We start from the raw sequence: 27,376 nt of genomic DNA, 5'->3' as shown, positions 1-27,376 counted from the left end.
TCAACTGAACTGCTCGCAAAGGCGTCCGGCAACGAACTCTCTAAAAATGGCGTCCGGCCCCCGTTAATATCTCTCGCCGATCACGTCAGCATTGCCGCACTCCTCTGCCAATCAGAGCCTCCGCCGGCTCGTCCAGGGGCACGCCCACTGCGTCACTCCACTCTCCCGCTCCTACTCCTTGGTCACAGCACATGCTATGCGAGGTGGGTAGGACTCTCAGAGGTGTAAATGGTGGTGGTCAATTGTGGCGGTGTTCCAGCCTGATTTCTTCCTAAGTCATTTCAGGGGAGAAGGCGTCATTTAGTGTTGTACTAAAGGTCCTAACTAATGTTTAAGTGGTGTGTGATGCCAAAATGGACAAATGTTTGACTACCAGGTGAGACATACAAGGGCTCTACTGATTATTCCCTACACTAACTAACACACAAATCTCCTGGTAGATTCACAATCATACATCTTAATCCGACAACCGCCTACACATGACTTATTACAGGAAGTGTTCCTTATCGTGACACCTCGAAGCATGTTACCTACTCAGATCTACTCTGCTCTACATATTGCACTTCCAAATTCGTAACAATAATATTGTTGCGGTTTTGAGTCTGTCAAGTGAGTTTAATAAAGGTTAAAGTTTGCCCCCCATAGTTAGTCACACAAGCAACATGTAGCCTCGCGATAGTATAGTTATGTCTTAGTATTTGTGAGTTTAGTTCCTTTCCAGTGTTAGTTCTGCGTTGAGTAGAGCCAGGAGAATAGGCCGTACTTGCCACTGACTTTCCAGCTACCCTAGCCTCAATCCAGTTTGCTAAACGTTGGTTGATCATTGGGCGAGTTAACATGAGGCAGGCTAGGAGGACCGGGGCGGAGTCGAGTGTGGAACGGCGGAAGCGCTGACGGTAAGCAGGAGCCGCCAATCAGAGCTCGGAGGTGGTGACGTTGGCGTTGCGTCACAGGGCGCGGTGAGAGGGTTCGAGTGAGTTCCAGAAGGTTCGGGGGGCATAGCTATAAAACCCGCTGCGCTAAAGCCCTCAACAGGACTAGCGCGGGAAAGCCGAGAGAAAAGGACTTGCTGCGAGAGAGAAAGATAAAGGACTAGCGCGGGAAAGTCGAGAGCAAAGGAGGACTCGCGGCAGTTGATGAACTTGATGAACTTCACGCACTGGCACGAGAGTGGTACAGATACGCAGGCGCAGCCAGATGCGCTTGAACCGAATACCGTGCATTTGAGACGCGCGAGTGAGAACGGCTGAGTAACCGCCAGCCGCGCTAAAGTCCGCCCTTTGCCGTTCCGCCCCATCATCTGCTTGTTCGGGAGTCCCTGCCTTCGCCTGCCACCATCTTCGCGGGATGTGCCGGGGCTGTGGAGAGCCGGACGGACGACCATCTCTGGACGCGTTGGGGAACATCTACCCATCTGCAATTCCCTGTGTGAGTGTGAGACGGGCCCGTTGTCCAAGGGATAAGTTAAGACTGCTTAAGGTTACTCTGTGTCTCTTCGTCCTTGAACCTTGTATATACGTGTGGGAAATAATTAAACCCTTTGTTCTTCCTTTCTTCCTGATTCGACCGTTTCTGTGGTTTCTTTGATTGGCTAAGCGTGGCATGAGCACCACCGCTCTAATCGGGTTCGAACATCTAAGTAACTGCGCGGACTACGTGTACGCAATCCGCTCGGCGTACTCAAACCACACGTGGTTCGTGCGAGGCTTGTTTCCTAGCTCCCAGGGCAGCGCGGGGAATTAGGTACGAGCGAGGAGTGGTCCCGAAACCCTACTCCGCGTCTGTCCGGAAGGGACGTTGCAAGTCTCGGTTCCGCCAAAGCCCAGTAAAGACAAGGGGATTAATCCCCCCTTTGGTAAGGCGAAGAAGGGCAGCGTAGAGAACCGCAACAATTGGTGTCAGGAGTGGGATTGGACCCGGAGTGCGCTTCACGCACTTGAAATTGCGAGTGGACGAAATTTAGTTTTTAAAATTTAAAATTCGTGCCATGGCTAGCCAAAGCGGTCGAATGCCAGTGGGGGTAGAGGATGAGGTAGATGAGGAAGAATTGATAACCCAGGACCCACGGGAAAAATTGGGAAAAGAGGAGGACATCGATGAGGGGCCGGCAGTAGGGGTAGAAAATGGCGGCGCCTTGAACATGGCGACGAGGGCCGCGCCCGCTGCGCAAGTGGGGGTTATGGACATGCAATTCTTCATGGCGCAATTCATGGCGGAAATGAAAGAAATGATGGGCAAACTGAAGAATGACATAAATAAACTCGATGAAAGAGTGGACACCCAAGGGGAGAAATTGGAAAAGATGAGGGCAGAGTCGAGAAAAGACATGAACGAAACGTTTGATCAAATTATTAGGAATGTAAAAAAACGGGGGAGGGCATAAGGTGCGGGTTGAGTGAGGAGGTCGCATTGGGACACGACGGGGTAACACGGTACGAGGAGAGCGGGGTAGAGCAGGGCGCGGCTACATGGACCGAGGGTATAGAAATGGCGACTCGGGGTGTAAAAGAGCCGACGGCCGTCAAATTGGAAAAAGAAATTTTATGTGCGCCGGTGGGCGTCGAGCTCGATAAAGAAATGATTATAGTTGAAATCAGGGCCGAAGAGATGGCAGAGGAAGTACATGTATCACGGGAGGTCGAAATGGAATGTACTCAAAGTCTGCATTTGCACCGTGATGTCGGCCCTGCTAACCCCAATAAAGGTTTGCAGGTGCTGCCGGAGAAGAGAATCCCCAAGGTGAGTAGGGGTGTGTATGGCGCGAAAGTGTTCGGCGGGAAAAGGTTTTTGGCGCGCTTGGGGCATAGACGAAGCCCGGGCGCTCGTGGAAGGTCCTTTGTGCGGTGTACGCGAGCGATTGGCGCGCGTGTGCGAGAGAAGTGTGCATCGGAGCGTGAGTGTATGACGGAATGTGTGTGGGAAGAGTGCGTCGAAGAAGAGTGTGTTAGAGTGTGCGATGGCCGAGGAGAGTGTGCAGGAGTGCACACCAGAGCATACGATTGGGTGTGTACCAGGAGAGTGCACACCTGTGGACGTTACGGAGTACGTAACAAAAGGGTGTACGCGAGGGTGTGCGATGGCCGATTGTGTTACGGAGTGTGTAACAGGAAAGTGTGCGGTAACGGAGTGTGTGAGGGGTATGATTGCGCCTAGGTGTGCAGGTGCGAGTACAGAGCACGAGAAAGAATGCACACCGGACCGTGTGCGGAAAGAGTGTGCAGTAACGGAATGCATGGGGTGTATGGGGGCGCCTCGGTGTGCGAGTGAGGAGTGGGTCGCGTGTGGTGAGAACGCGGCTCGAGCATCGACGCAGACCAGGGTAGCGTTTAGCGCGACGTATGGCCGACGTGAGCCCTCGGTGAGTGGTGTGCTTTGTGTGCTGCGGGGATCGGCGGGGATCGGTGCCGCGGCGGTCTCACAAGGACCGGCATGCACGGTTCGCGCCGGTCCCCGCCCTGTATGGTTGGTGCCGCGTAGTGGCGGGAAAGGCGAGCGGCACGGTTCAAGGGGAGGAAGGAGAGTTCGGAGCCGTGCCCCCTGGCGGCTGTGGTGCTCCGACCGTGGGCGGTTGGGCCATCGTGCGTGGGACCGCGAGGCCCCGCGTAGAGATGGGCCGCTGCACCTCGGCCCTTCAATGCCTCCTCCCCTGAATCAAAAATGCCGGACGGACCCAACCAACAGTAGACAAACCACCCCCATGCATCGCTCGGCTTTTCGAAGCCGAGCTGTGACGGCGATGTATTTCCGCACCAAGAGGCTCAAGTGGAGTGAACAAATAGGAGTAGTGTGGGGGAATGGTAGTTTCACCATTCCTCAATTGGGCTCATAGCATTCGTTTTAGGGGGATGGCAGTGACATGCACATGGAGGGACCAGCGATGGTTACCTCCATGGGGCACCGAAGCTAGCCGAGGGCGGGCTAGGATAAATTGATAGGGAAATTAGCTGACTTTAGAAGACAAGATTTAAGTAGTGACATTTGAACCAAAGAGGGGACACAGAGAGATTGGATGGTTGTTAATGACGAAGGGTGTGCTTAGTTTAATGGGATGACGGGGAAGCACGAGTCTTAGGGGAAGTAGTCAGCTAGATGATGCTGTGTGTGTGAGGATCTGTGTATTGAGCAAATGAGGAATTGGTTGAGAATAAGCAGGAATTGTGTATTGAGACAGATGGAGTTATGTTGGAGTGTATGGGAAAAGGTGTAAGAGCACAAAAGGTGTGTGAATTTGGTGTGCGAGAAAAGTGGTGTGCGACATAAATGGTGTGTGAAAGTAAATGGTGTGGAATGCTTGGTGTGAAGTAAAAGGTGTGGAATGCATGGTGCGAAGGAGTGAATGGGGGGAGATGGACCCATTCACGAATACCCGGGGTGGGTAGTGTAAAGCCAGGTAGAGGGCTTAGGTAAATTGTTTGGATATTGACACCTGTGGTGCGGTAAGTGGCAAGTAGTGCTTCGGTTGGGTGCATGAGTCAGTGAATGGCTGGGCGTGTGGCTTTGTTGGTGCGTATGGTTATTGGAGCACTCCACCACTGGTAGTTTGTCGGCCAGGTGAGGCCGCAGGTAGGCTCTGGGATCCAGTTAGAGTTGTGAATAGTTGTTCAGTGGGGCCCGAGGATCCAGGAGAAGGACCCGGGTAGCCCAATGCCAGAGAGGGCATCATAGGGGTAAAGTGCCAGGAGGGGCCTTCCCCAGTTAGGTAGTCGCAGGAGCAGGCAAGCTCGGGTGGCGACTTCAGTGGCGGAGGTGCGCAGGTAGGTATACCTGCTGGTGGAGCCACACGACCCAGCCCCGGAATTGTGCAAGGGCACAGTAAGAAAAATTGGGGAGTGAGACCCAAATTCGTAGGGCACCGCAGAGTGGTCAATGGGAATCCGGTTTTTAGAACCACTTAGTTTAAAGATGGCCGATTGGCAGGGTATGACCCCGGGTAGTTAAAGAGTTAATGTCATTAGAGTAGTTAGGAAGAGGAATTCCCTTCGCGCCATCCACATCCATTCACCAAGAAGGACGAAGCTCCGCACCAGCACCAAGGGACTGATTTGAGTAAGTGAGACGCATCATGACGTGATTTGTCATTGTGTTTGTTCCATTCCTTCCTTCCAGGGAGGGATTGGGAGACGAATTTGGATTAGAGGGGGATATGGGAGACGAGACGTAGAGACGGATACGAAGTTGTAAATACAGGGAAGGGCAAGGGTAGTGTAAGTGACGTTGGGGGGTACGGACGGTTAGGGACGAGCTTGCTCTGCTCGCTCCTCCGCGCCCCTCATGCTGCACTACCTTTATTGCTGTGTACCTCTGTGCCCTTTCCACTTTGCCGGTTGTGCTTTGTCTCTCCCCCACCCCAGGACCATTTTGGAGGTGGAACTGTGCAGCTGCACCTTGTTGCACATGTGCAGCACCCATGCTGCACTTTACTACACATGTGCAGCTGAACTGCACGGCACTTTGCTGCCGTATCGTTTGTTATAACTTTGCTGCACATGTGCAGCACCCTGCTGCCACAGACACTTTGCTGCACATCATCACATTACACATTATGGACCACAGGTTTTGTGGCCTTACACTTTGCTGTGCAGCACTTTGCTGCAAACTCACCTTGCATCTTCGGACCACTTGTTTTGAGTGGCATCAATGTCACGCTGTTGGACCACATAGGGTTAGCCCTGCTGGCAAATAAAACGAACACGTGTTTTGTACATTTTTATTATTGGTGTGCCAGGAAAGAAGAACTGTAAGTTTTATGCACACAGAAGATGCAGGAAGCAACACGAAGATGCCAGACACCAGCAGCAAATGTGAATTGTGAAATGTGATTTTTGAAATGTGTTTTTGTGCATTGCTGTGCTTTCTCTCCCCTCCAATCTTCTTTTCAAAAAGGACAGGTCCTGGGTCATAGAATTGTAAATAAGGTTAGGTTTTGTGCTTGTATATAAAAATGCTGCCCACCGGCTTTATGTTTAGCTTGAAAATAATTCCGCAATTCGGTTAATTGTGGGCGTGAGTCTGTTAGTTAGCTACTCAACGCAGTAGGTGGGACATATTTAGTGTTATAAAACTGTCGCACACACGGGTTAGAGTAAATGTTAGAGGGAACCACATCTAAGTGTCAGACGGAATTAAAAGTTAGTCCCAACTCTTTCTCAAAACCAGTCGTTCCAGTTTTTGTAGGTTCGACTCGGGGATGGGTCTGATGAGGGAGGGGGGCAGTGTTGCGGTTTTGAGCCTGTCAAGTGAGTTTAATAAAGGTTAAAGTTTGCCCCCCATAGCTTAGGTAGTCACACAAGCAACATGTAGCCTCGCGATAGTATAGTTATGTCTTAGTATTTGTGAGTTTAGTTCCTTTCCAGTGTTAGTTCTGCGTTGAGTAGAGCCAGGAGAATAGGCCGTACTTGCCACTGACTTTCCAGCTACCCTAGCCTCAATCCAGTTTGCTAAACGTTGGTTGATCATTGGGCGAGTTAACATGAGGCAGGCTAGGAGGACCGGGGCGGAGTCGAGTGTGGAGCGGCGGAAGCGCTGACGGTAAGCACGAGCCGCCAATCAGAGCTCGGAGGTGGTGACGTTGGCGTTGCGTCACAGGGCGTGGTGAGAGGGTTCGTGTGAGTTCCAGAAGGTTCGGGGGGCGTAGCTATAAAACCCACTGCGCTAAAGCCCTCGACAGGACTAGCGCGGGAAAGCCGAGAGAAAAGGACTTGCTGCGAGAGAGAAAGATAAAGGACTAGCGCGGGAAAGTCGAGAGCAAAGGAGGACTCGTGGCAGTTGATGAACTTCACGCACTGGCACGAGAGTGGTACAGATACGCAGGCGCAGCCAAACATGCTTGAACCGAATACCGCGCATTTGAGACGCGCGAGTGAGAACGGCTGAGTAACCGCCAGCCACGCTAAAGTCCGCCCTTTGCCGTTCCGCCCCATCATCTGCTTGTTCGGGAGACGTGCCACAATTCCCTGCCTTCGCCTGCCACCATCTTCGCGGGACGTGCCGGGGCTGTGGAGAGCCGGACAGACGACTATCTCTGGACGCGTTGGGGAACATCTACCCATCTGCAATTCCCTGTGTGAGTGTGAGACGGGCCCGTTGTCCAAGGGATAAGTTAAGACTGCTTAAGGTTACTCTGTGTCTCTTCATCCTTGAACCTTGTATATATGTGTGGGAAATAATTAAACCCTAGGTTCTTCCTTTCTTCCTGATTCGACTGTTTCTGTGGTTTCTTCGATTGGCTAAGCGTGGCATGAGCACAACCGCTCTAATTGGGTTCCAACATCTAAGTAACTGCGCGGACCACGTGTACGCAATCCGCTCGGCGTACTCAAACCACACGTGGTTCGTGCGAGGCTTGTTTCGTCGCTCCCAGGGCAGCGCGGGGAATTAGGTACGAGCGAGGAGTGGTCCCGAAACCCTACTCCACGTCTGTCCGGAAGGGAAGTTGCAAGTCTCGGTTCCGCCAAAGCCCAGTAAAGACGAGGGGATTAATCCCCCCTTTGGTAAGGGGAAGAAGGGCGGCGTAGAGAACCGCAACAATATATACTAGCCGAAACCCGTGGAACATCCACGGAAGGGAGGATGTGGTGTATGGATAGAGTGTACCATTATGGATGGCATAGGGGATTTGCTTGTCCGAGTAAGAGTTAGGAAGAAAGATCAATTTTCACTTGTGCAAAAATGCTACTCACAATTACATCGCCTGTGCGTCGGCCTGTGATTGAGCCAGAGAGTTGGCCTGTGAGTCAACTTCCTTTCCAATGTCTGCAAGAATTGAAATACTGATTGTGAATGTGTAAAATTATATGAAAGAAGAACATGCATATCAATAGACGATGCCATCGAAAAGGAGAGCAGCTGTCAATAGAAAAGGATGTCTGACTTATCAATTTGACATTATTGCACAGGAAATGACAAACAAAGAAACGGTTCATTTCCATCGGGTAATATTACGATGAGAGATCAGCCGATACCTTTATTATGTCCATCAGCATCCATGGCACTTAAGAAAAAAAAAACGTGGCATCGCATCAGCCAGCCGCAGCCAACTATAACGTACCGTCTCGAAGTCAATGCCATCCTTTTATCTCTTCGTATACAACTCGCTGATCGCAACGTCACTCCATTTAACTTTATTAAAATGACGATAAAGACGTGAAACCCGTGGAACATCCACGGAAGGGATATCGTTCGTCTGTTTTCAGCTCGTTATCTTTAAGCTTCCTTACGTCTCGCCACCTGCTGCACCTCTCTGAGTTACGAGGATTTATGCAACGCACCCCGAGTATCGCAACGTCACTCCATTTAACTTTATTAAAATGACGATAAAGACGTTTCCTTATATATCCTAATTTAAAATGTTCAAGGGAATAAAAAGACCATTTGGTTCACACCACCCATGTTCACACCACTCGACTGTCCAATCAGCGGACGGCTCGCTTCGCCTTCGCCCAGCAGACGCCAATACGATGGCGTCGTAAGATGGCGTCGTATCGGCCGTTAATCGGACGCTTTTGGGCCCCAACGTCGGCGAATTCAGATTTTTCGAGTATGTCTATACGTGATAAACAAAGAGCGCGGTTCGTAGATCCTAAATCCATTAGTGCCGTGGGCATCGGGTCACTGGGTGCGGCGTAAAAGGGATAACAAAGTCGAGTCCTTACGCTATTATTATATAGATTATGCTTTGCTCCAAGTTGAAATGCAACTGACATTGAATTGAGCCTTTGTAATATTTACCTCCGCCACCGAAGGTGGATGGAGGTTATGTTTTCACCACTGTCTGTCTGTCTTTGAACAAGATATCTCAAAACTTTGTGGACGGATTCGGGCGAAATTTGGCAGAGAGGTAGTGTAAGTGACGAGGACGAAATGATGATCTTTTGGTGAAGATCCAGATCCGGATCCGGCTACTATAATTTTTTAAAGTGATTTTTCAACATTGAGAGACGGCGCTAAAACGATACATGGCACGATATCTCAAAAAGTTATGGAAAGATTTGGACGAAACTTGGTGGACAGGTTGGTGTGTGACGAGACCGAATCGATTCAGTTTTGGTGAATATCTGAATATGGATTTGGATACGAAAGTTATTTAATTTTTAAGTGATTCTTCACTATTGAGTGATCGGGCGAAAAGTTCTAAACAACATATTTTTAAAATGTATGGACGAGTTGTGAATAAACTTGGTGGACGAGTTCATTAGGTGACAAGAACTAGTCGATTAGATTTTGGTTCAGGTCTGAATCGAGATCCGGCCTATCAGTGGGATACAAAACAAACTGTTCAGCCTGGCAGAGGTATGCCAAGTGCCGTTCTAGTTTTTGAAATGCAACGACTTGTACAAATCTTGTATTTATGGAAATATCTTTGAAAATGACTTAAATTGGGATTAAAAAGCGATCATTTGGATTCACAGGTTTAAGATTAATAAGGATTAATAAATTAAGATTAATAAGTTATTGTTTAGAGATCGCACTTTGAAACACATAACAGTAATGTTCTGAGCTGTGTAACACATCCAACTCTGTGCTTTGGAGAGAAGTGAGGAATATGGTGTTGGAAGTTGGTGATTTATTATTTTGTTCGGGGAGGGTTTTTATTTGGATAAAGATCAATGTGCTGATTTCTTCTGCTTTTGTTTTTCCCCACCACTTACTGTGTGGGACTTGCAGTTAGCACACCCAGATGGTCCTACTCATTGCCAAAGTGCTCCAGTGGAGCAGAACGGAAGTGTTGAAATTCCTGGAGACAGCAGTGGAAGCACTTGGAGTCTCGTGGACAGCAGTATTACAGTGGGTCAAGATTACCTAGCCATATTAGCTCAAGGTGAAATTTCATCTGCAGCCCTACCTCTTGATGAAACAAGATGTATTGAGAGACCAGGTCTGAAAAAGGACTGCAAATTGCATCGCCATACCAGTGTTCCTGAAGAACCTTTAAATGGTGAACTGAATGTTGAACGGCATTCTGTGGCTGGGACATCTGTGCGTTGTAATGGAGGCGTTTTCAAAGAGGTAATAAGTGAATTGAGTAGGAAAACCTTGATGTCGTCTCGCATACCTTGAATGAACAACACCTGTGGCGATGTCATAACTTTCGGAAAATTCTGCGTCATTACTTATCACAAGGCATTTAACCATTATCAATGGCATTCGGCTGCTCTGCTACACCAGTATTTATTAATCTGCAGTTTCATCCACAAGCTAAAATCACATGGAATTTCTGGAAAATTGCTTAATACAATCTCTGATTTCCTTGCAAATCGTAAAATCGTTGTGGTACATGAGAAAGTCATTCCCTGTCCATAATACGAATGCCGGTGTTCCTCAGAGCTCTGTGTTGGGTCCAATATTCTTGTTATATGTCAATGATCCCCCTGATTGTATTCTTTCTCAATTAAGCATTTACACAGATGACTCAACACTGTATACTGCCTACCCAGGAGCCTTTGTCTCCTACCTGTGACCATGCGAGTACCACTCTCAATCAGGACCTAGAGAGTGTGATGAACTGGGGAAAAGACTGGCTTGTTACTTTCAACCAAAAAACCACCGCCTTGTTGTCTGTGTCTCGTTCAAGATCACCTTGTTTTCCAACACTGTCTATGGATTCTTCACGTGTGCAGGAACTCCGTGGTATCCGTCTGTTTGGGTTGGATATCAGCTCAAACTTCAGCTGGAAAAAGTACATCTCTGGTTTCGTTAAAAGAGGCTCCCAGCGCCTTGGCTGCTTATTTCCTGCTCGGCGATACCTTTTTCAAGCTGCTATGCTCCATCTATACAAGGCCACTATACGACCTGTCATGGAGTATTATTACCATATTGGGCTGGTGCTCCGGCCTGTCATCTATCTCTTCTTGACAGAATCCAGCGACGTGCTGCCATTCTGGTGGGACAGGAGTTGACATCATCCCTGGAACCTCTCTCAGTCCACCGCTTTGTTGCTTCCTTGAGCCTTTTCTATCGATATGGAATGTGCTCTGAGGGTCTATCACAGGTTGTTCCACCTCAGCATACTTTCAGTCGCTCGACACGTTTGGCAGTTTCTTCCCATCCATACACTGTATCTGTCCCAAGGAGTAAGAACTATGAAGTATTCTTCTATTTTTTTTTCCCTGCACTGCATCACTCTGTAACTGTTTAACCGCATCCCGCTTTCCCCTCTATCCCAGGGGAAAGCGGGATGCGGCATCCCGCTTTCCCCGGAGATCTCGCGAGATCTTGGAGACGGTGGCAGGGATTTTTGAAGCTCCACACGGTCTCCACGTTTTCAAAGTTAAGTCTGTTCACAATTGTATTTTGTCGAAACTGTATTTATCCTTCGGTGTGTGAAGTTATAGTGTGCACCTTGGAAGTTTCTCGGTGTTTCTCTTTCATAAATTAATCGTCTGTTTGCCGCGTCGCGAGCAAGGCCTTTGCCGCGTCGCGAGCGATTTGAAATCGAAGTTAAGTAATTGTTCCCATTTGTATTTTCGTTATAACTGTATTTATTTTATGGTGTGTGTACGTATATTGTGTCCCGAGGAAGATTTTCGGTGCAAATCTTTCATACCTGTATTGAAAATCGTGTTAATTCGTGTCGTGTCTTGAGGCTTTGTTTTTCTCTCAGCGGTCCGTCGTTTGTGATCCAATAACTTTCGTTCTCTGTTTTCCCAGTCTTTTCACCCCATAGCCTGCTTCGATTTGTGTTAATCTCAACTAAAAAAAAAACAACAAATTTTTTTTTTCCTTCTCTGTTCTTATTCTTTGTTCTCATTCGTTTATTCATTCTTATTCGTTCGTTCGTTCTTCGACCACGTGTTTCTCCCCCATTTCCCCAGATAGTTTTCACTGTTATTAACCTTCAATGTTTACACTTTCCCCTCAAGTTCTGTATTCCGTCATATATTATAACACCTTTTTCTTCTTCTTCTTTAAAAGGCTGCTTTCGACTTGCTCACCAAATCTATTCATCCCAAAAAAAAATTCCATCTCCTATCGTGCCTTTTTTCTACATTCCCTAAACTCTCCTGCACTCCATCCTCCATCCAGCGTCTTTAAACGTATTTTTAACTCGAAGGTCACAAGAAACTCATTTTGCAATAAATGTTCGTTTCCCATTAATCGTACACTTTCTAAAATCCAATCTCACCCCTCCCCTCCAAATCTTCCCCATAACCCCTCCCCTCCAAATCTTCCCCATCACCCCTCCCCTCCAAATCTTCCCCATCACCCATCCCTTTCAAATCTTCCCCCTTTCCCCTCCCCTCCTAATCCTCCCCATCACCCATCCCTTTCAAATCTCCCCCCTTGCCCCCTCCCACCTAAACTACCCCCTCGCCCCTCCCCTCCTAGACTCCTCCCTCACCCTTCCCCTCCAAATCTCCCCCATATCCCATCCCTTTCAAATCCCTCCCCTTGTCCCTTCCCTCCCAAACTCCCCCCTCGCCCCTCCCCTTCAAATCTCCCCACCCTCATTTCTTCTCAATTTCCCCCATCTCACTCCCCCTCCTCAAAGCATCCTCCCCGCTTCTTCCCCCTTCCAACTCTCACCTCCATCTCCCCCAACCTTCTGCCTCGCTCTTCCCCCTCCTCAAATAACACCTCATTGTGCCTCACCCAATCACCATCAAACCTTTTGTCCGCCCCATCCTTCCCTTTCTCCGAGCTATTCTGAAATCTCTGACACACCTTCAACAGCTCTCCCTACCTCTTCCACCTCTTCCACATCTTACCCTACCCCTCCTCCCCCCTGTTCTGTATCCGATGCTCCCCCTTCCTCTTCATTAACGGTATGGACCTCAAACATCCAGGGCCTTCGTTCAAACTTAACTGATCTCTCCATACAGGTTGCTTCTGTCAAACCAGACGTGATCTGCTTAACAGAAACTTTCCTCCTTCATGATGTCTCTGATTCCTTAGTATCTCTCCCGGGTTACTCCCTCCTCCGGTATGATAGACCTGAGCCTCGTCCTGGAGGTGGGGTTGCTATCTTTATCAAAAACTCTCTTCCTCACTCGCCCTGCACTGCACTCTCTCCACCTCACCCCCAGGAATACCTCTGGCTACGGCTTCCCCTTCGCTCCCACCTTTTGTTCATATGTGTGTTGTACCGTCCACCAAACAGTGATGACTCCATCTACATCTCGCTGTCTGATAATATGGACCAACTTCTATCTACCCATCCCAACTCTCTCTTCCTCATATGTGGTGATTTCAATTGTCACCATGCCAGTTGGCTGGATGTGGGTACCTCTCTCACCAGCCATGGCTCTTCAGCAAAGGACTTCTGCGACTCACTGGGACTGACACAATCTGTGAATTTCCCAACCCGGATCTCAGTCAACGGAGCATCTTCTCTTCTGGACTTGGTTATGACTAACTTCCCTGAAAATGTCTGCTGCTCTTCTTCTGCTCCAATCGGATCATCTGATCATGTCCTTGTTAAAGTGGACATCTCTCTGACCATTCTCAGGGAGCCTGCTCAGCGTCGACGAGTCTGGCATTTCACTCAGGCCAACTGGCATGGTCTTCAAGCAGCCATCAATCATCTGGACTGGTCTCCCATCTCTTCCACCTCTGACATCAACTCATCCTGGGAATTCTTCCAAAGTAAATTGCTCTCTCTCATGCACAGATTTATCCCATCTCGTCTTCAGTTGTCATACCCTTCCTCCCGTCCATGGTACACGGAATCTTGTGGTGAGGCTGTTGCCCAGAAACAACTTGCCTTCGTCTCCTGGAAAGCAAATCCAACGGAAGGAAATCTCATTTCCTTTCAGAAAGCCCGAAACAAGTGTGTGTCCACCCTCAGGAGAGCCAGGAAACAATATCTCTCCATTCTCAAGACCGAACTCTCTTATCTGTCTCCCTCTTCCAAATCCTGGTGGCATCTGGTCAAATCTGTTTCTGGTGTTTGTTCCCCCTCCATCCCCTCCCTTACCTCAAATGGCTACACAGCTGACTCCGCACGTGAAAAAGCTGAATGCCTCAACTCTGTGTTTGCCTCTAAATCTTGTGTCCCAAACCCATCCCTCTCTGTACCCACCATACCCAGTCGTACCCAGCTGCTCCTGGACTCCGTGTCCTTTCCTCCTGACAAGGTGGAAAAGTTTCTGTCAACCCTCGACTCTGATTCTGCAACTGGACCTGACGGCATCAGCCCACGGGTCCTAAAAGCATGTTCTTCCGCTCTTTCACTCCCTCTCTCTGTTCTCTTCACCCTCTCCTTTGCTCAAGGTCAACTGCCATCTGCTTGGAAATCAGCCAACATCACCGCTTTGCACAAAAAAGGTGCAAAAACAGATCCTAGCAACTACAGACCAATCAGCCTTCTCCCAATTATCAGCAAAGTCATGGAATCCATCATTGCTTCGGATATGAAATCTTTCCTCTTCTCCAATGGCTTGATCTCTGATCATCAATTTGGTTTCAGACCAGGTCACTCTACTCTGGACATGCTGCTTCTGCTGTCTCAACAATGGATGGAGGTCCTCAATGCCAAACAGGAAATTAGAGCTGTCTCCCTCGGCATATCACGTGCCTTCGATACGGTCTGGCACCCCGCTTTGCTCACCAAACTCTCCTCCTTTGGTATCCATGGAAATCTCCACGCATGGCTGGCGGACTTCCTCTCTAGTCGTCGTCAACGTGTGGCCCTGAATGGGTTTCTCTCATCTCCTCTTCCTGTTCAGGCTGGAGTTCCCCAAGGCAGTGTTCTGGGCCCTGTGCTTTTTCTGGTCTTCATCAATGATCTCGCTGACTCTCTTGAAAATCCTCTCTATCTATTTGCTGATGACTCCACTCTCTGCCGCTCCATTCCTCATCCCTCAGATCGGCAGTCTGCAGCCTCCTCACTCTCTGCAGACCTGGACAAAATCACAGACTGGGCAAACAGGTGGAACATGTCTTTCAATCCTGACAAATCTCACACTCTTACGATGTCTCTCCGAAAAGACCGACTGGACAACCCTCCCATCTAGTTTCTGAATAATCCTCCACAAGAAGTTCTGTCACTCAAGCTTTTGGGTCTCACTATCTGCCATGATCTTTCCTGGGAAAACCACATTTCCAAGCTAGCCTCCAAAGCCAGTCGCCGACTGGGCATCCTCCGTCGTGTGAAGTCCTTCCTTGGCACACCTGAGGCTTTCATACAAGGCTTTCATCCACAGCTCAATGGAGTACTGCTCTCCCCTCTGGGCTGGTGCTCCTGCCTCACACCTAGCTCGTCTTCACGCTGTTGAAACCAAAGCGTTCAGAATCATTGGAATCTCCCGCGATGACGCTATCTCCGAGGGCCTTTCACTTAATCACCGCAGGCAGGTTGGTGGTCTTTCTGTCTTCTACCGACTCCTCTCCGGCCTTGCTCCCCCAGCTCTCTCTGGGCTCTGTCCCCCAAATATTGGGGCAGGTCGCACAAGATCTGCCTGCAACCCTCTTATGGTTAAACTGCCAAAATCAAGACTCTCTGCTCACCTTCACTCCTTCATTCCTCTTTTCTCCCGCCTCTGGAACAAACTCCCTCACTCTCTTCAATCCCACTCCTCCCTCCAGGTCTTTAAAACGGCTGTTCACCACCATCTCTTATCTTCCCCAATCCAAAACCTTGATCTTTTCTACCCCCGCTAATTTCACCCCAAATCCACTTTTTTGAGGTGACGTTTGACTTCTTTCCTGGAAGTCCTTGGTGTCCTTGCGTTTTATACCTATCCTGCCTCCCCCCAGGCCCTCTCCCTCCAAAAACATCTCCCGATGTCCCTGCTCTCAAATGTTGTGTTTGTGTGCTTCCTCCCCTCTCTCCCCATCTTGTCGACCGCTCCCCTTTTTATATACTTTGTTTGCTTGTTTGTTTGATTTGTTTGTTTGATAAATGTTAGCTCTTTCACGAGCCTCGACTCTGTATACAAAAAAACAAACAAAAAAAACAACCTATCTCAATTCAAGAGAAATGTCAATAGATTCCTCCTTTCTGGCTCATGTCTAATATCTATACTTTCCTTTGTGTATCCCCATCCTGAGTGGCCTTAAAAGCTTTGTGGTTTGTGGCGGGCGATATCTCATAAAAAAGACCCTTGGCTGTATTTTAAGAGGAATGGTGAGGTCCCATAATAAATGTTAAAAGTTGCAACATGTTTGAATTCCCAGAGTGATAGCCATTTGTTATTCGACAGTAATTGCCTCTGCCACCAAAGGTGGTTGGAGGTTATATTTTCACCCATGTTTGTTTGTTTGTTACTTGTTGTTACAAGCATATTGTTTGGTCTGGTCTGTTTGTACGTCAATCGCCTACAGGTCACATTTATACTCCACTCTTCATGAAAATTAACCATCTGGTAGACGTAGTCATTCACAAGCTAGAAGCCTATTGTTTTTGAGGTCAAAAAGTTAAGGTCACATAATTCACCAATTTTTATTTGCTTCACTTGATGTCTATATTCTATATAGGTAGTGGACAAAAAATTGGAAACACCTGGGTATATGAGGGACACCAAGTATATTGAAAACAACAATTTCATCAAAAACGGTCTGCTGAGAATTCCACAGCGGGATGCCATAGTAGGGTTGCACAAACTGCAGATCACACCTGGAAACCCACGTTTGCGAGTCCAGTGCTGCAAAGAACACAGGCATTGGCCTACCGAGTAGGGTGTTCCAAAAATTTGAAGATTGGATTTTCATTTCTCCACAAGCCTTCCCCTATTCCTATTGAAGAAAGTAGTTTGTGGTGAAAATTTGAGCTTGATTGGACAATATTTAGAGGTTGCTCAAAATGTTGACAAATTTTAATGAATAATAAGATACAGAATTTTTAGCATCATACATCAATTCATAGATAATTATCTATTTTCAATTACTCAAATTATTTATTATTGTTGGCTTGCACTTGTCTTCAATGGTATGACCAAGAGATTGTGCAAAAGCACTGGCCACAAACATAGCACGCCGATCTGAGAGATTTACTCTGTCCAGAGTTGCCACTATTGCTGGAGTGATCACCTTGATTGGAGCCTTTTTCGCCTGTTTGGCAGAAGATGGACTTTGGAGTTTGAATTCATTGTCCTGTGGGGGTTACCCCATTGGGACATAATCCACAGCCACGGGACCAGTGGGGCTATTGATTGTATGGGCATGGCGTGCGCTCGGTTGTTGGAGCCACGCCCCCTTAAGAGTGAGTTGTGTTATAAAAGATGCGTGAGTTCCGGTTTGAGTTTAGTTCTGTTGGAATAAAGGAGCTTTGAACAAGCTAATAAGTGTCTCGCCCTCTCGTCATCCGCAACTCCTACATTGGTGACCCCGTCTTGCTCTCGAACGTTTTCGGAGCTTCAAACGAACATGGCGACAAGCGCAGTTTCGATTAAACTGCCGGAGTTTTGGGAACGACAAGCTGCCGTTTGGTTCGCACAAGCTGAGGCCCAATTCACCATTCGGAGCATTTCTGCTGACGACACAAAGTATTATTATGTCGTGTCTGCGCTCAGCGGCTCCACTGCGACCAGAGTGGTGAGCCTTCTCAAGGATCCTCCAAAGGGCCGCAAGTATGAGACGCTAAAGGCACTGCTGCTCGAGACCTTCGAGCTCACTGAGGCCGAGCGCGCCCGCCAGCTACTTTCTCTACCCGGGCTGGGCGACTCCAAGCCGTCGGAGCTTATGGACCACATGTTGTCTCTCCTGGGCAGTCACCGACCATGTTTCCTCTTCAAAGAACTGTTCCCGCAACAGCTGCCAGGTCAGGTACGGACAGACCTGGCCAACTCGTCTATTAAGGATTTCCGCGCCCTGGCCAGGGAAGCAGACAAGTTTTTCTCCGCCAGACAGCAATGTAGTGCAGCTGCATGGGACCCCGGCCCCGTCGAGCCTACGCCGCTGGCGGACACCGTCGAGGCCGCCATTACGGCCCAGCGGTGGAAGGCCTAAGGCTTGTCCTTTTACCACGCAAGGTTTGGGCCCAAGGCCAAGGCATGCCGGCCACCATGCAGCTTCAGCGAGTCGGGAAACGGGGTGGCCGGTGCTCGTTAACTGCCATGAGCATCGGCCGTTCGGGCAGTTTGCTGTTCATTTCGGACACCGACTCCGGACATCGTTTCCTCTGCGACACAGGTGCCCATGTGAGCGTTCTACCTGCGTTGGCATCGGACCGGGAGGCCGGGAGTCACGGCCCCGCCCTGAAAGCCGCCAACGGTAGTGCTATTCAGACTTTTGGCAAACGGACCGTGGCACTGTGGTTGGGCAGGCAGCGGTTTACATGGGATTTTGTCATGGCGAGGGTGTCCACCCCCTTGCTGGGCGCTGGTTTCCTCTGCGTCAACGGCCTATTGGTGGATGTTAAAAATTAGTGGCTCATTAATGCAGAGACATTCAGTTCTCTTGCATGCTCGCTGAGTGGTTCTGGCTCGACGAGGCTTGCGTGCACGCTCCCGACCTCTGATGAGTTTGCCCACCTCCTCACCGAGTTCCCGGCCCTTACACGGCCCAGCTTTTCGGCCGTTGCCGTCAAGCACGGAGTGGAGCATCATATTCCGATCACCGGCCCACCTGTCTACGCCCAGGCTTGACGCCTCGACCCGGCGAAACTCGCTATCGCAAAGGCGGAGTTCGACACGTTGGAGCGTCTTGGCATCGTGCGACGGTCCGAAAGCCCGTGGGCCTCGCCTCTCCACATTGCGCAGAAGCCGGGTAGCGGTTGGCGCCCGTGCGGGGATTATCGCCGCCTTAACAATGCCACTACCCCTGACCGCTACCCAATCCCACACATCTAGGATTTTTTATGCCCGCTTGGCCAGTAAAAAATTTTTTTCCGAAGGTGGACCTCGTTTGTGGTTACCACCAGGTCCCCGTCCGGCCGCAGGACGTTCCTAAGACAGCGGTAATTACACCGTTCGGGCTTTTCGAATTCCTCCGTATGCCTTTTGGGCTCAAGAACGCGGCCCAGGCTTTCCAGTGCCTGATGGACAGCGTGTTGCGGGATTTGCCGTTTCTGTTCGTCTACCTGAATGATATCCTCATCGCCAGCGCTTCCAGGCACATGCTTCACCTCCTAGCGCTCTTTGAACGCCTCAGTCAGCACGGCTTATCATTAAGCCGGCCAAGTGCTTGTTCGGGGTGGCTTCAATTGACTTTCTCGGCCACCGCATCACGAGGGAGGGGGCCGTCCCACTGCCGTCTAAAGTGGAGGCTGTGAAGGGTTTTCCGCGCCCCCTCACCGTCAAGGCCTTGCAGGAGTTTTTGGGCATGGTGAACTTTTACCATCGTTTCGTGCCCTGGGCGGCCCTGCTGATGCGGCCCCTTTATGAGGCCCTCAAGGGCAAGCCTACCAAACACGCCATTGACTGGACCGAGGAGATGGCCAAGGCTTTCACGGATGCTAAGCTTGCCCTCGCCAGCGCAACCATGTTGGCGCATCTGTCGCCCGATGCACCGATTGCTCTCACCACGGACGCTTCGGACTACGCGGTTGGCGCCGTGCAAGAGCAGTGGGTCAACGGGACGTGGCAGCCGCTTGCTTTTTTTAGCCGGCAGCTCCGCCCTAACGAACGAAAGTACAGTACCTTCGATCGTGAGCTCCTAGGCCTCTACCTAGCTGTCCGACACTTCCGTTACCTGTTGGAAGCCTGCCCGTTCACGGTGTTTGTGGACCACAAGCCCTTGGTTTTTGCCATGGCCAAGGTCTCGGAGCCGTGGTCTGCCCGTCAACAACGCCAGCTCTCCTTCGTTTCCGAGTTCACGACGGACATCCAACATGTTGCTGGGAAGGATAATACGGTCGCCGATTGTCTCTCCCAGTCCATAGTTGGCGCAGTTCACCTTGGCATCGACTATGCCCGCATGGCAGCCGATCAGGTCTCCGACCCGTATGTTCAGGCCTGCAGGGCGGCGGTCACGGGGCTTCAACTGTCTGATGTGCCGTTCAAGGACACGGGCACCACGCTACTGTGCGACGTTTCTTTGGGACAGCCTCGCCCCGTCGTACCCACCAGCTGGAGACGGCTGGTGTTCGATGCCGTCCACGGTCTTTCTCACCCGGGCAGGAAGGCGTCGCAAAAGTTGGTGGCGGCGAAGTTCGTTTGGCACGGGCTCAGGAAGGATGTGCGCGACTGGGCCAACACCTGTGTCGAGTGCCAATGCTCGAAGGTGCATCGCCATACCCAGGCCCCGTTGGCGCCATTCACAGTGCCCGAGCGACGGTTTGACCAGGTTAACGTGGACCTGGTGCCTTACGACGGGCCTTTCCGCGTTCTGGAGGCCGGGGACAAGTCCTTCGTGGTCGACTTCGGTGGCAAACCGGACCACCTTTCGGTGGACCGCCTCAAGCCGGCTCACTTGGACCTAGACCAGCCCCCAAGGTTGGCTCAACCCCCACGGCGGGGCAGTCCCCGGTTGGCCCGCCTACCGCCAAGCCGCTAACAGTGCCTGCTCGGGTCATCAGGGGTCGTTTCGGCCGGGTGGTTAAGGCCCCCCGAAAACTGACATTGCCCGTGCGAGTGAATTCTGGGGAGGCGCATGTGGGGGTTACCCCATTGGGACATAATCCACAGGCACGGGACCAGTGGGGCTATTGATTGTATGGGTGTGGCGTGTGCTCGGTTGTTGGAGCCACGCCCCCTTAAGAGTGAGTTGTGTTATAAAAGATGCGTGAGTTCCGGTTTGAGTTTAGTTCTGTTGGAATAAAGGAGCTAATAAGTGTCTCGCCCTCTCGTCATCCGCAACTGCTACAGTCCCCTGAATCTGAGCTTTCAATCTCAGACTCATCATCATCATGTTACGGATTCGTCACTTCCGTTGTTGTGGTTTTCATCCACTTGAAACATTTCTGGGTCCATGTATTATTATTATTGTTGTTTGAGGGGAAATAGCAATTATTATTGTCAAAAGGTAAAAAGGTTAATGTTTTAAATGAAACAGGAACCGGACGGCGACAAAGAGGAAGAGGAGAGAAAGAAGGCGGAGCGAGTGAGTCGGACAAGAAAGCCGAGCTGCTCCGAGTTCTGAAGCGAACGTTGTCGAACGGGAGTCACGCGCGAACTTTCGGGTTTCCCGGGAAAGGGATTCCTGCGACAGAGTTGTCATCGCTGTGACCGATCAACCTGCGTGTCAGGTTTTTGGCGGTGGATTACGAGGAGAATTATCGTCGGACCGTTACGTCTCAGGAACGGGTCGTCGGCCATTTTGACTCACGCGCGTTGAGCAAGGTTTCTTTGCTTCGTCAGCCGTTTTCACCACTTTCAGACGTATCTGGTGTGTGTGTGTGTGTACACCGTGACTTTTGAAGATTAATTTGCGGTTCACCGACTGTGAGCCATGAAAGTCCATACCCGAGGGTGTGATTTCCCAGTCGCCTGGAGGGCGCCTTTGGATTTCCCAGTCGCCTTGAGGGCGCCTTTGTACAGCTTTGGCTGTGTGACTGTACTTGCCATCCGCACGAGATTCTGGTCTCGATTGGACCTCGTTCTGGCGATCGCGGGAGCGAAACAACTTTGGCTTGAAGCCAGGAATAAGAGACATTGGGGAATGTTCTTGGTTCACTCACTTGGAGCACAGTGAGTTATATATTACGAAACTGATGGTACCATCATAGGACATATTGATTGTACTTTTGATTACTATTATTGTTGTACTGTTATTCTTGTGTGATCTTAATACAATATTTGTTTGTGAGTAACAATTGGGGTGGCTTCTCCATTCATCTTTGACATACAGAATAACACATTTTTCTGCCGTGACTCCTCTCGGGGCTCGGAGGTACACCGTGACCAGGGGGTCGGGGAGGAGCACGTAACAATCATCAACCACAGCCGATGTTGATGGAACAGATTGCATTGCTGTTAGAGTCTCAGCAGCATGTTTCTTCTTTATTTTATCTTCATTCTCAAGCCTGATACGCTTTCTGTTCTCCTTCACTGCCAGAGTGTTGTCCATAGATCCCATACGTGAACTTGAGGGATCCTCACGCTGCATGATAAGGAATGCTTTGTCTTCTTCATTCGTCATTTTCTCAAGCGCATCATTTGGTGAGATATCGAAGAGGGATTGAAGATCATCTTTGAACATCTGCTCCTTCACTGCATAGTTTTCGAATGTCCTGGTTCTATTTTCTTTACCAGTTTGTAGGCATCATACAACTTCAAAAGTTGGCGCTCACAGGAATCTACCCTCTGCACTGGAATTCGTGCTTTCTCCCAGTATGTACACACAGCTTGTACACTAAGTTTGGCACTTTCACGAACTGTATGGTGTTCTTGTATGTGATGGTACACCATTTTCTGCAATGTGTGTCCTTTGGTTGGTAGTCCCCCACATATTATTTCCTTTTCAGACTTGCCCAGCAACCAAACTGTGGAAGAGTTGCGAGTTTCTGCTATCTGAAAATAATCGGATAAATTCAAAATGTTGTTTTTTGAGCAACCTCTAAATAAGTTCCAATTGACCTCATATTTGCTTCATATTAACTTTATAAACATACGAACAAGGGCAGCCTTGTGGAGCATGGATTTTTAATAGTATTAAATATTGCATATATCTGTGGACCACCCTACGACCGAGCAGTGGAGAAATGTAATCTGGTCAGATGAATTGTCCTTCACCATGTTCTCGACAAACAGACGAGCGCATGTGTGGCACCAACCAAAAGGACTCTGCCAGCAATCCTGAGTGCTTGGTTCCAAATGTGAAGGGTTCTGATGGTTCTGCAATGTGTCCATCATTTATGGACTATGGGGCTCTGACTACATCTATTGATTACATCTGGGAGAGTCGAGGATCAGAACAGCAATCCAGTCCAATGGTTGGATGGAGTCTTGGTCAGACTGACACCAGCCTTGTGGAACGATTCTTCCTCACTTTTCAGGCTCGCACATGTAAAGCACGAGATCTTCTCAGCCTGGGCGTGCACAAGGCAGCTCCATTTTCCTACGGACACAGAGTAGTTATCCCCCGTCGCACCGCGTCGCATCCGTCCGTGCGTGCATGCGGGTGGGCGTGCGTGTGTGCATACGTGCGTGCGTGCATGCGTGCGTAAGCAAAGGATCAAATTCTAATTTGGTGTGTGGGTGCAACCCACGTCAAAATCCAAGATGGCCACCACCATGTATGTCTGACGCCATGTATGTCTGAACATTGTGAGCGGAATATCTTGAAAAATAAGTGAAGTACCAACTTCTAATCTGGTGTGTGGGTGTATCTAGGCATAAGGAAGAACGTTTTTGAAAATTGGGTCTACGTCAAAATCCAAGATGGCCGCCGCCATGTATGTCTGAACCTTGAGCGGAATATCTTGAAAAATGAACGAACTACTAACTTCTAATCTGGTGTGTGGGTGGATCTGCGCATAAGGGAGAACGCTGTTGAAAATTGGGTCGCCATGTCAAAATCCAAGATGGCCGCCTTGCGGCTTCCACTTTGTCAACTCGGATCACTTCACTGACGGGGGACCTAGGCGTAACACTTGTTTACCTTTATTTGCTTGTCCTCTCCCCTCAATTTTTATTTCTTATTTTGCTTTCCCTCGTGCCACTTCGTCCTGATTGTGAAAACGATCTATGGCAATAGTGGAACAACAACAACAACAGGCATTTTAAAGGCCATTTTCCCTGTAAGAGCGGGGGTTAGCCCTGCGGTCCTCATGACAATCTTCTCCATTTTGCCCTATTTTCTGCATCTCCCCTTGTTAACCCCCTTGCCCGCATTGCTTCTTCGACCATCTTTAGCCAAGTCTTTCTCGGTCTTCCCCGTCCTCTACTTCCTTCCACATTCATTTCCATCACACTTCTCAACCAGTCACTTTCATCCTTCCTCAACACATGACCAAACCATCTCAAACTGTTTCTCTTCACAGCATCCATCACAGGCTCTATTCCCATCATCTTTCGCAATTCATCATTTGTCTTCCTCTCTCTCAACGATACTCCACACATCCACCGAACCATTCGCATTTCCACCCTTTCCAGCCTTCGTTGCTGCTCTACGTTCATTACCCATGTCTCGCTCCCATAAATCATAACACTTCTGACACATGCAGCATACACCTTTCCCTTCAGCTTCAACGACACTCGCCTCTTCGTCGGCACGCCACTCAGTTCCTGAAACTTCTTCCATGCACATCTCACTCGAGCCACCGTTGCCGAGTCTGATCCCCCTTCTCCATTCAGCATGTCTCCTAGGTAACAAAATGTTTTCACACCTTCCAGCTTCACGCCGTCTCCAAGATCCAACTCAACATTTCCTCCATCTGCAGCTCCCTCTGTGCACACCTTACACTTGAATGTAGCTGCCACACTGGTTAATGACCCTCTCAAACCACTACATTTTTGATGAATCCACTCAGCGCACATTGTTCATTGAATTGAGTTCACTCCGACACCCTTCCTGCACAAAGCACATGGCCACCTCCCAGTTCTTTCCACCTCACCACATGCTTTACCACTTGCCATCACCTTTGTTTTTCCGATATTCACCTTCAGACCTTTCGTCTCCATACATTCCTTCCACTTGTTCATCTTCTCCTTCAGTCCATCCATACTTTCTTCAATCAACACCAGATCATCTGCATACAACAACTCCCACGGTAAACCCTCCTTTACGTTCCGAGCCAGCACCTCCATCACAGCTACAAATAGTAGTGGACTTAGTACCGACCCCTGATGCACTCCCACCTTCACCTCAAACTCACCACTGTTCCCGTCCTTCATCCTTACAGCTGTGCACGCTCTTTTGTACATTGCCCTCACTACTCTGATCAACCATTCCTCCACTCCTAACTTCCTCAATGCCCATGTCACTACTTCACGTGGAACCCTATCGAATGCTTTCTCCAGATCAACAAACCCAAGAAACAACTTCTTCCTCTTCTCCATGTACTTCTCCTGCAACTGCCTCACAATAAAAAGCGCATCTGTCGTTCCTCTTCGTGGCATAAATCCAAACTGCATTTCGTCAATCTTCACTTTCTTCCTTATCCTCCTCTCCAACACCCTTTCAAATACCTTCATTCCATGCTCCAATAACTTTATCGCTCGATACGAGCCACAGTCCAGAGGGTCACCTTTCCCCTTGTATAGAGGGACGAGGGTACGCAGTTCCCAATCCACTGGAATGCGGCCTTCTTTCACCACCAGATTGCAGATCTCTGTCATTCTCTTCACACCCCAATTTCCCGCTGCCTTCAACATATCTCCCACAACACCCGTCGGCCCTCCCGCTTTTCTACTCTTCATTGCTTTAATCGCTTCCTCAACTTCCTTCTCGGTTATCTTCTCTGCCGGTCCTAAAACTGGCTGACTCTCGATGTTGCCATCCCATTCATTCTCTGCATTCAACAGTATTTCCATATATCTCTTCCATCTTCCTTTAATTCCATCTGGGTCCACAACGATTTGTCCCACTTCATCCTTCAAGCAACTCACCCCCATCACATCACACCTCTCTTTCGCTATCTGCTTTGCAATCCTGAATACCGCTCTCTGACCCTCTTCCAAATCCAAGCGTTCTCCGAACATTTTCCTACATGCCTCCTGCGCCTTTGCTACCTCTTTCTTTGCAGCCTTCTTGGCTGCCTTATAACTTTCATGCTCTTCCTTTTCTGCACCCGTACCCTTCACCTTCTGCCACTCCTTGAACTTCTTCCTCTTCTCTAGTCAATCTTCTTTCCAACTTCATCATCCCACCACCATGTTTCCGAGTGCCTCGGTGGTCCTTTTGTTCATCCACATATCTCACCAACGGCTCCCAACAGACTATCTTTCATTGACATCCAACCACTTTCAAGCTCACCCACATCATCCTCTGCCATACTCAGCCTCTCTTTTAATGCCTCCCTCACTGTCACCTCTTTCAACCTCCACACCTTCATTCTCGGTTGGTACTTCACCCGCCGAGCTCTCTTCGCACCTTTCAACCTTATGTCGCAGACAACCAAGTGGTGCTGTGAAACAGCCTCCTCCCCCGGGATCACGTTTGTGTCCCGGAGGTGCCCCCCATCTCGCTTACGCACCATCAGGTAGTCAACGGTTGTTGTCGACCCACCTGACGTGTATGTAACAAGCTTATTATCCTCTTTCTGGAACTGAGTATTACAAATCAACAAATCAGCCCAATCGGCAATCTCCAAAATCCTTTCACCTTCTCCATTTCTCACACCATATCCGTAACCCCCATGAACTCCCTCAAAACCATCCATACTCCTTCCCACATGTCTATTTAGGTCTCCTCCTACCACAACAACTTCCTCAGCTTTCACATTTTCCATCAGCTTCTCTATCGCACACCAGAACTTGTCCTTCTCTTCATTGCTCCGACCAACCTGCGGAGCATATCCCGAGATGACGTTCACCAAGAGCTTTCCAATCATCATTTTCACCATCATCAACCTATCACTCACTCTCGTCACACTCACCACACTGTCGACAAACTCCTCAGAAAACAGGACACCAACACCATTCACGCCTTCTGGGCACCCTTGCCACACAAACTTGTATTTCTGTCCCTGCCTACCCTTCACCATTCTCACACCACTTCCCTTACATCTTGTCTCCTGCACACAACATATGTCCACTCTTCTTCTGACCAATACTTCCACCACTTCTCCTGATCTCCCTGTCATTGTCCCTACATTCCATGTCCCCAACCTCAGAAACCGATCTCCACGTCGGGCATCAGACTTTTCGTCGTCATAAATGGAGTGATTTCCACCCTTGCTTCGATCGGGTTCCCCACCTTGAGTTTTGACGAGAGGGAGTGGGGACCCCCACGGGGTACTTCGGGCTGTTCCCTGCCCATATCTAGTTGTAATTGTCATGGTTCTCTTTTTTGAGGCAATGTTTTTATGGCCAGATGCCCTCTTTGACGCCAACCCTTTTAGTCGCCTCTTACGACACGCAGGGATACGGTGTACCTATTCTAAACCGGGGTACACACCGGGGTATGGCAATAGTGGAACCAATACGATATTCTGTTTCTGTGTTTTTTATGTCCATCCTCCGTTGAAGTTCCGATGGCTTTGTACCTCAAGTGTGAGAGTTAAATTTTGTTATAGTTTTTGCAATGATTGCCAAATTTTATTGCTTGTAACATTTCATGAGCCAGCTTTCTTGCTGTGCTGTCTTGGTGGTAAAGACTGCAAAGGAAGCAAAAATTGGCTTGTCAATTTGTGGGCCAAATTTTCCCCAGTCTTCCTGCTGCCCAGATTTGTCAGATCAGCGTGGTTATGGTCAGTGCCAATCGGTTCCCATGGACAAGCCCTTTCCCTCTTGTCTCTGTCTCTTCTCTCTCTCTCTCTTTCCCTCTCTCTCTTTAACTCTGTCATGGCCCTGACTTTGTGAAGGCCAGGGTACACCATCCTGGATGTGGGGGATCACTGGGTCGCTACTGGGTGAACGATCGGCTGATGCCGTTTTGCTTGCTTGTTTGAGAGAACTGT

General features: G+C 49.3%; 1 protein-coding gene across 1 annotated transcript in view; it reads left to right on the top strand.

The window, feature by feature from the left end:
* LOC137431172 (uncharacterized) overlaps nt 1-27,376 on the top strand; it is a gene marked incomplete in the record, with an annotated part of 229,080 nt that overhangs the window by 38,913 nt on the left and 162,791 nt on the right. The window contains 1 exon segment of the mRNA XM_078781587.1: nt 9,664-10,005. Coding sequence (XP_078637713.1) covers nt 9,664-10,005 — 342 coding nt within the window.

This window comes from Myxine glutinosa, chromosome 7 (genome assembly GCF_964187855.1).
Source record: "Myxine glutinosa chromosome 7, kmMyxGlut1.1, whole genome shotgun sequence".
Classification (NCBI taxonomy): domain Eukaryota; kingdom Metazoa; phylum Chordata; class Myxini; order Myxiniformes; family Myxinidae; genus Myxine; species Myxine glutinosa.
The sequence above is the reverse complement of the archived record's forward strand: the minus strand, read 5'-3'. Positions and strand labels throughout refer to the sequence as shown.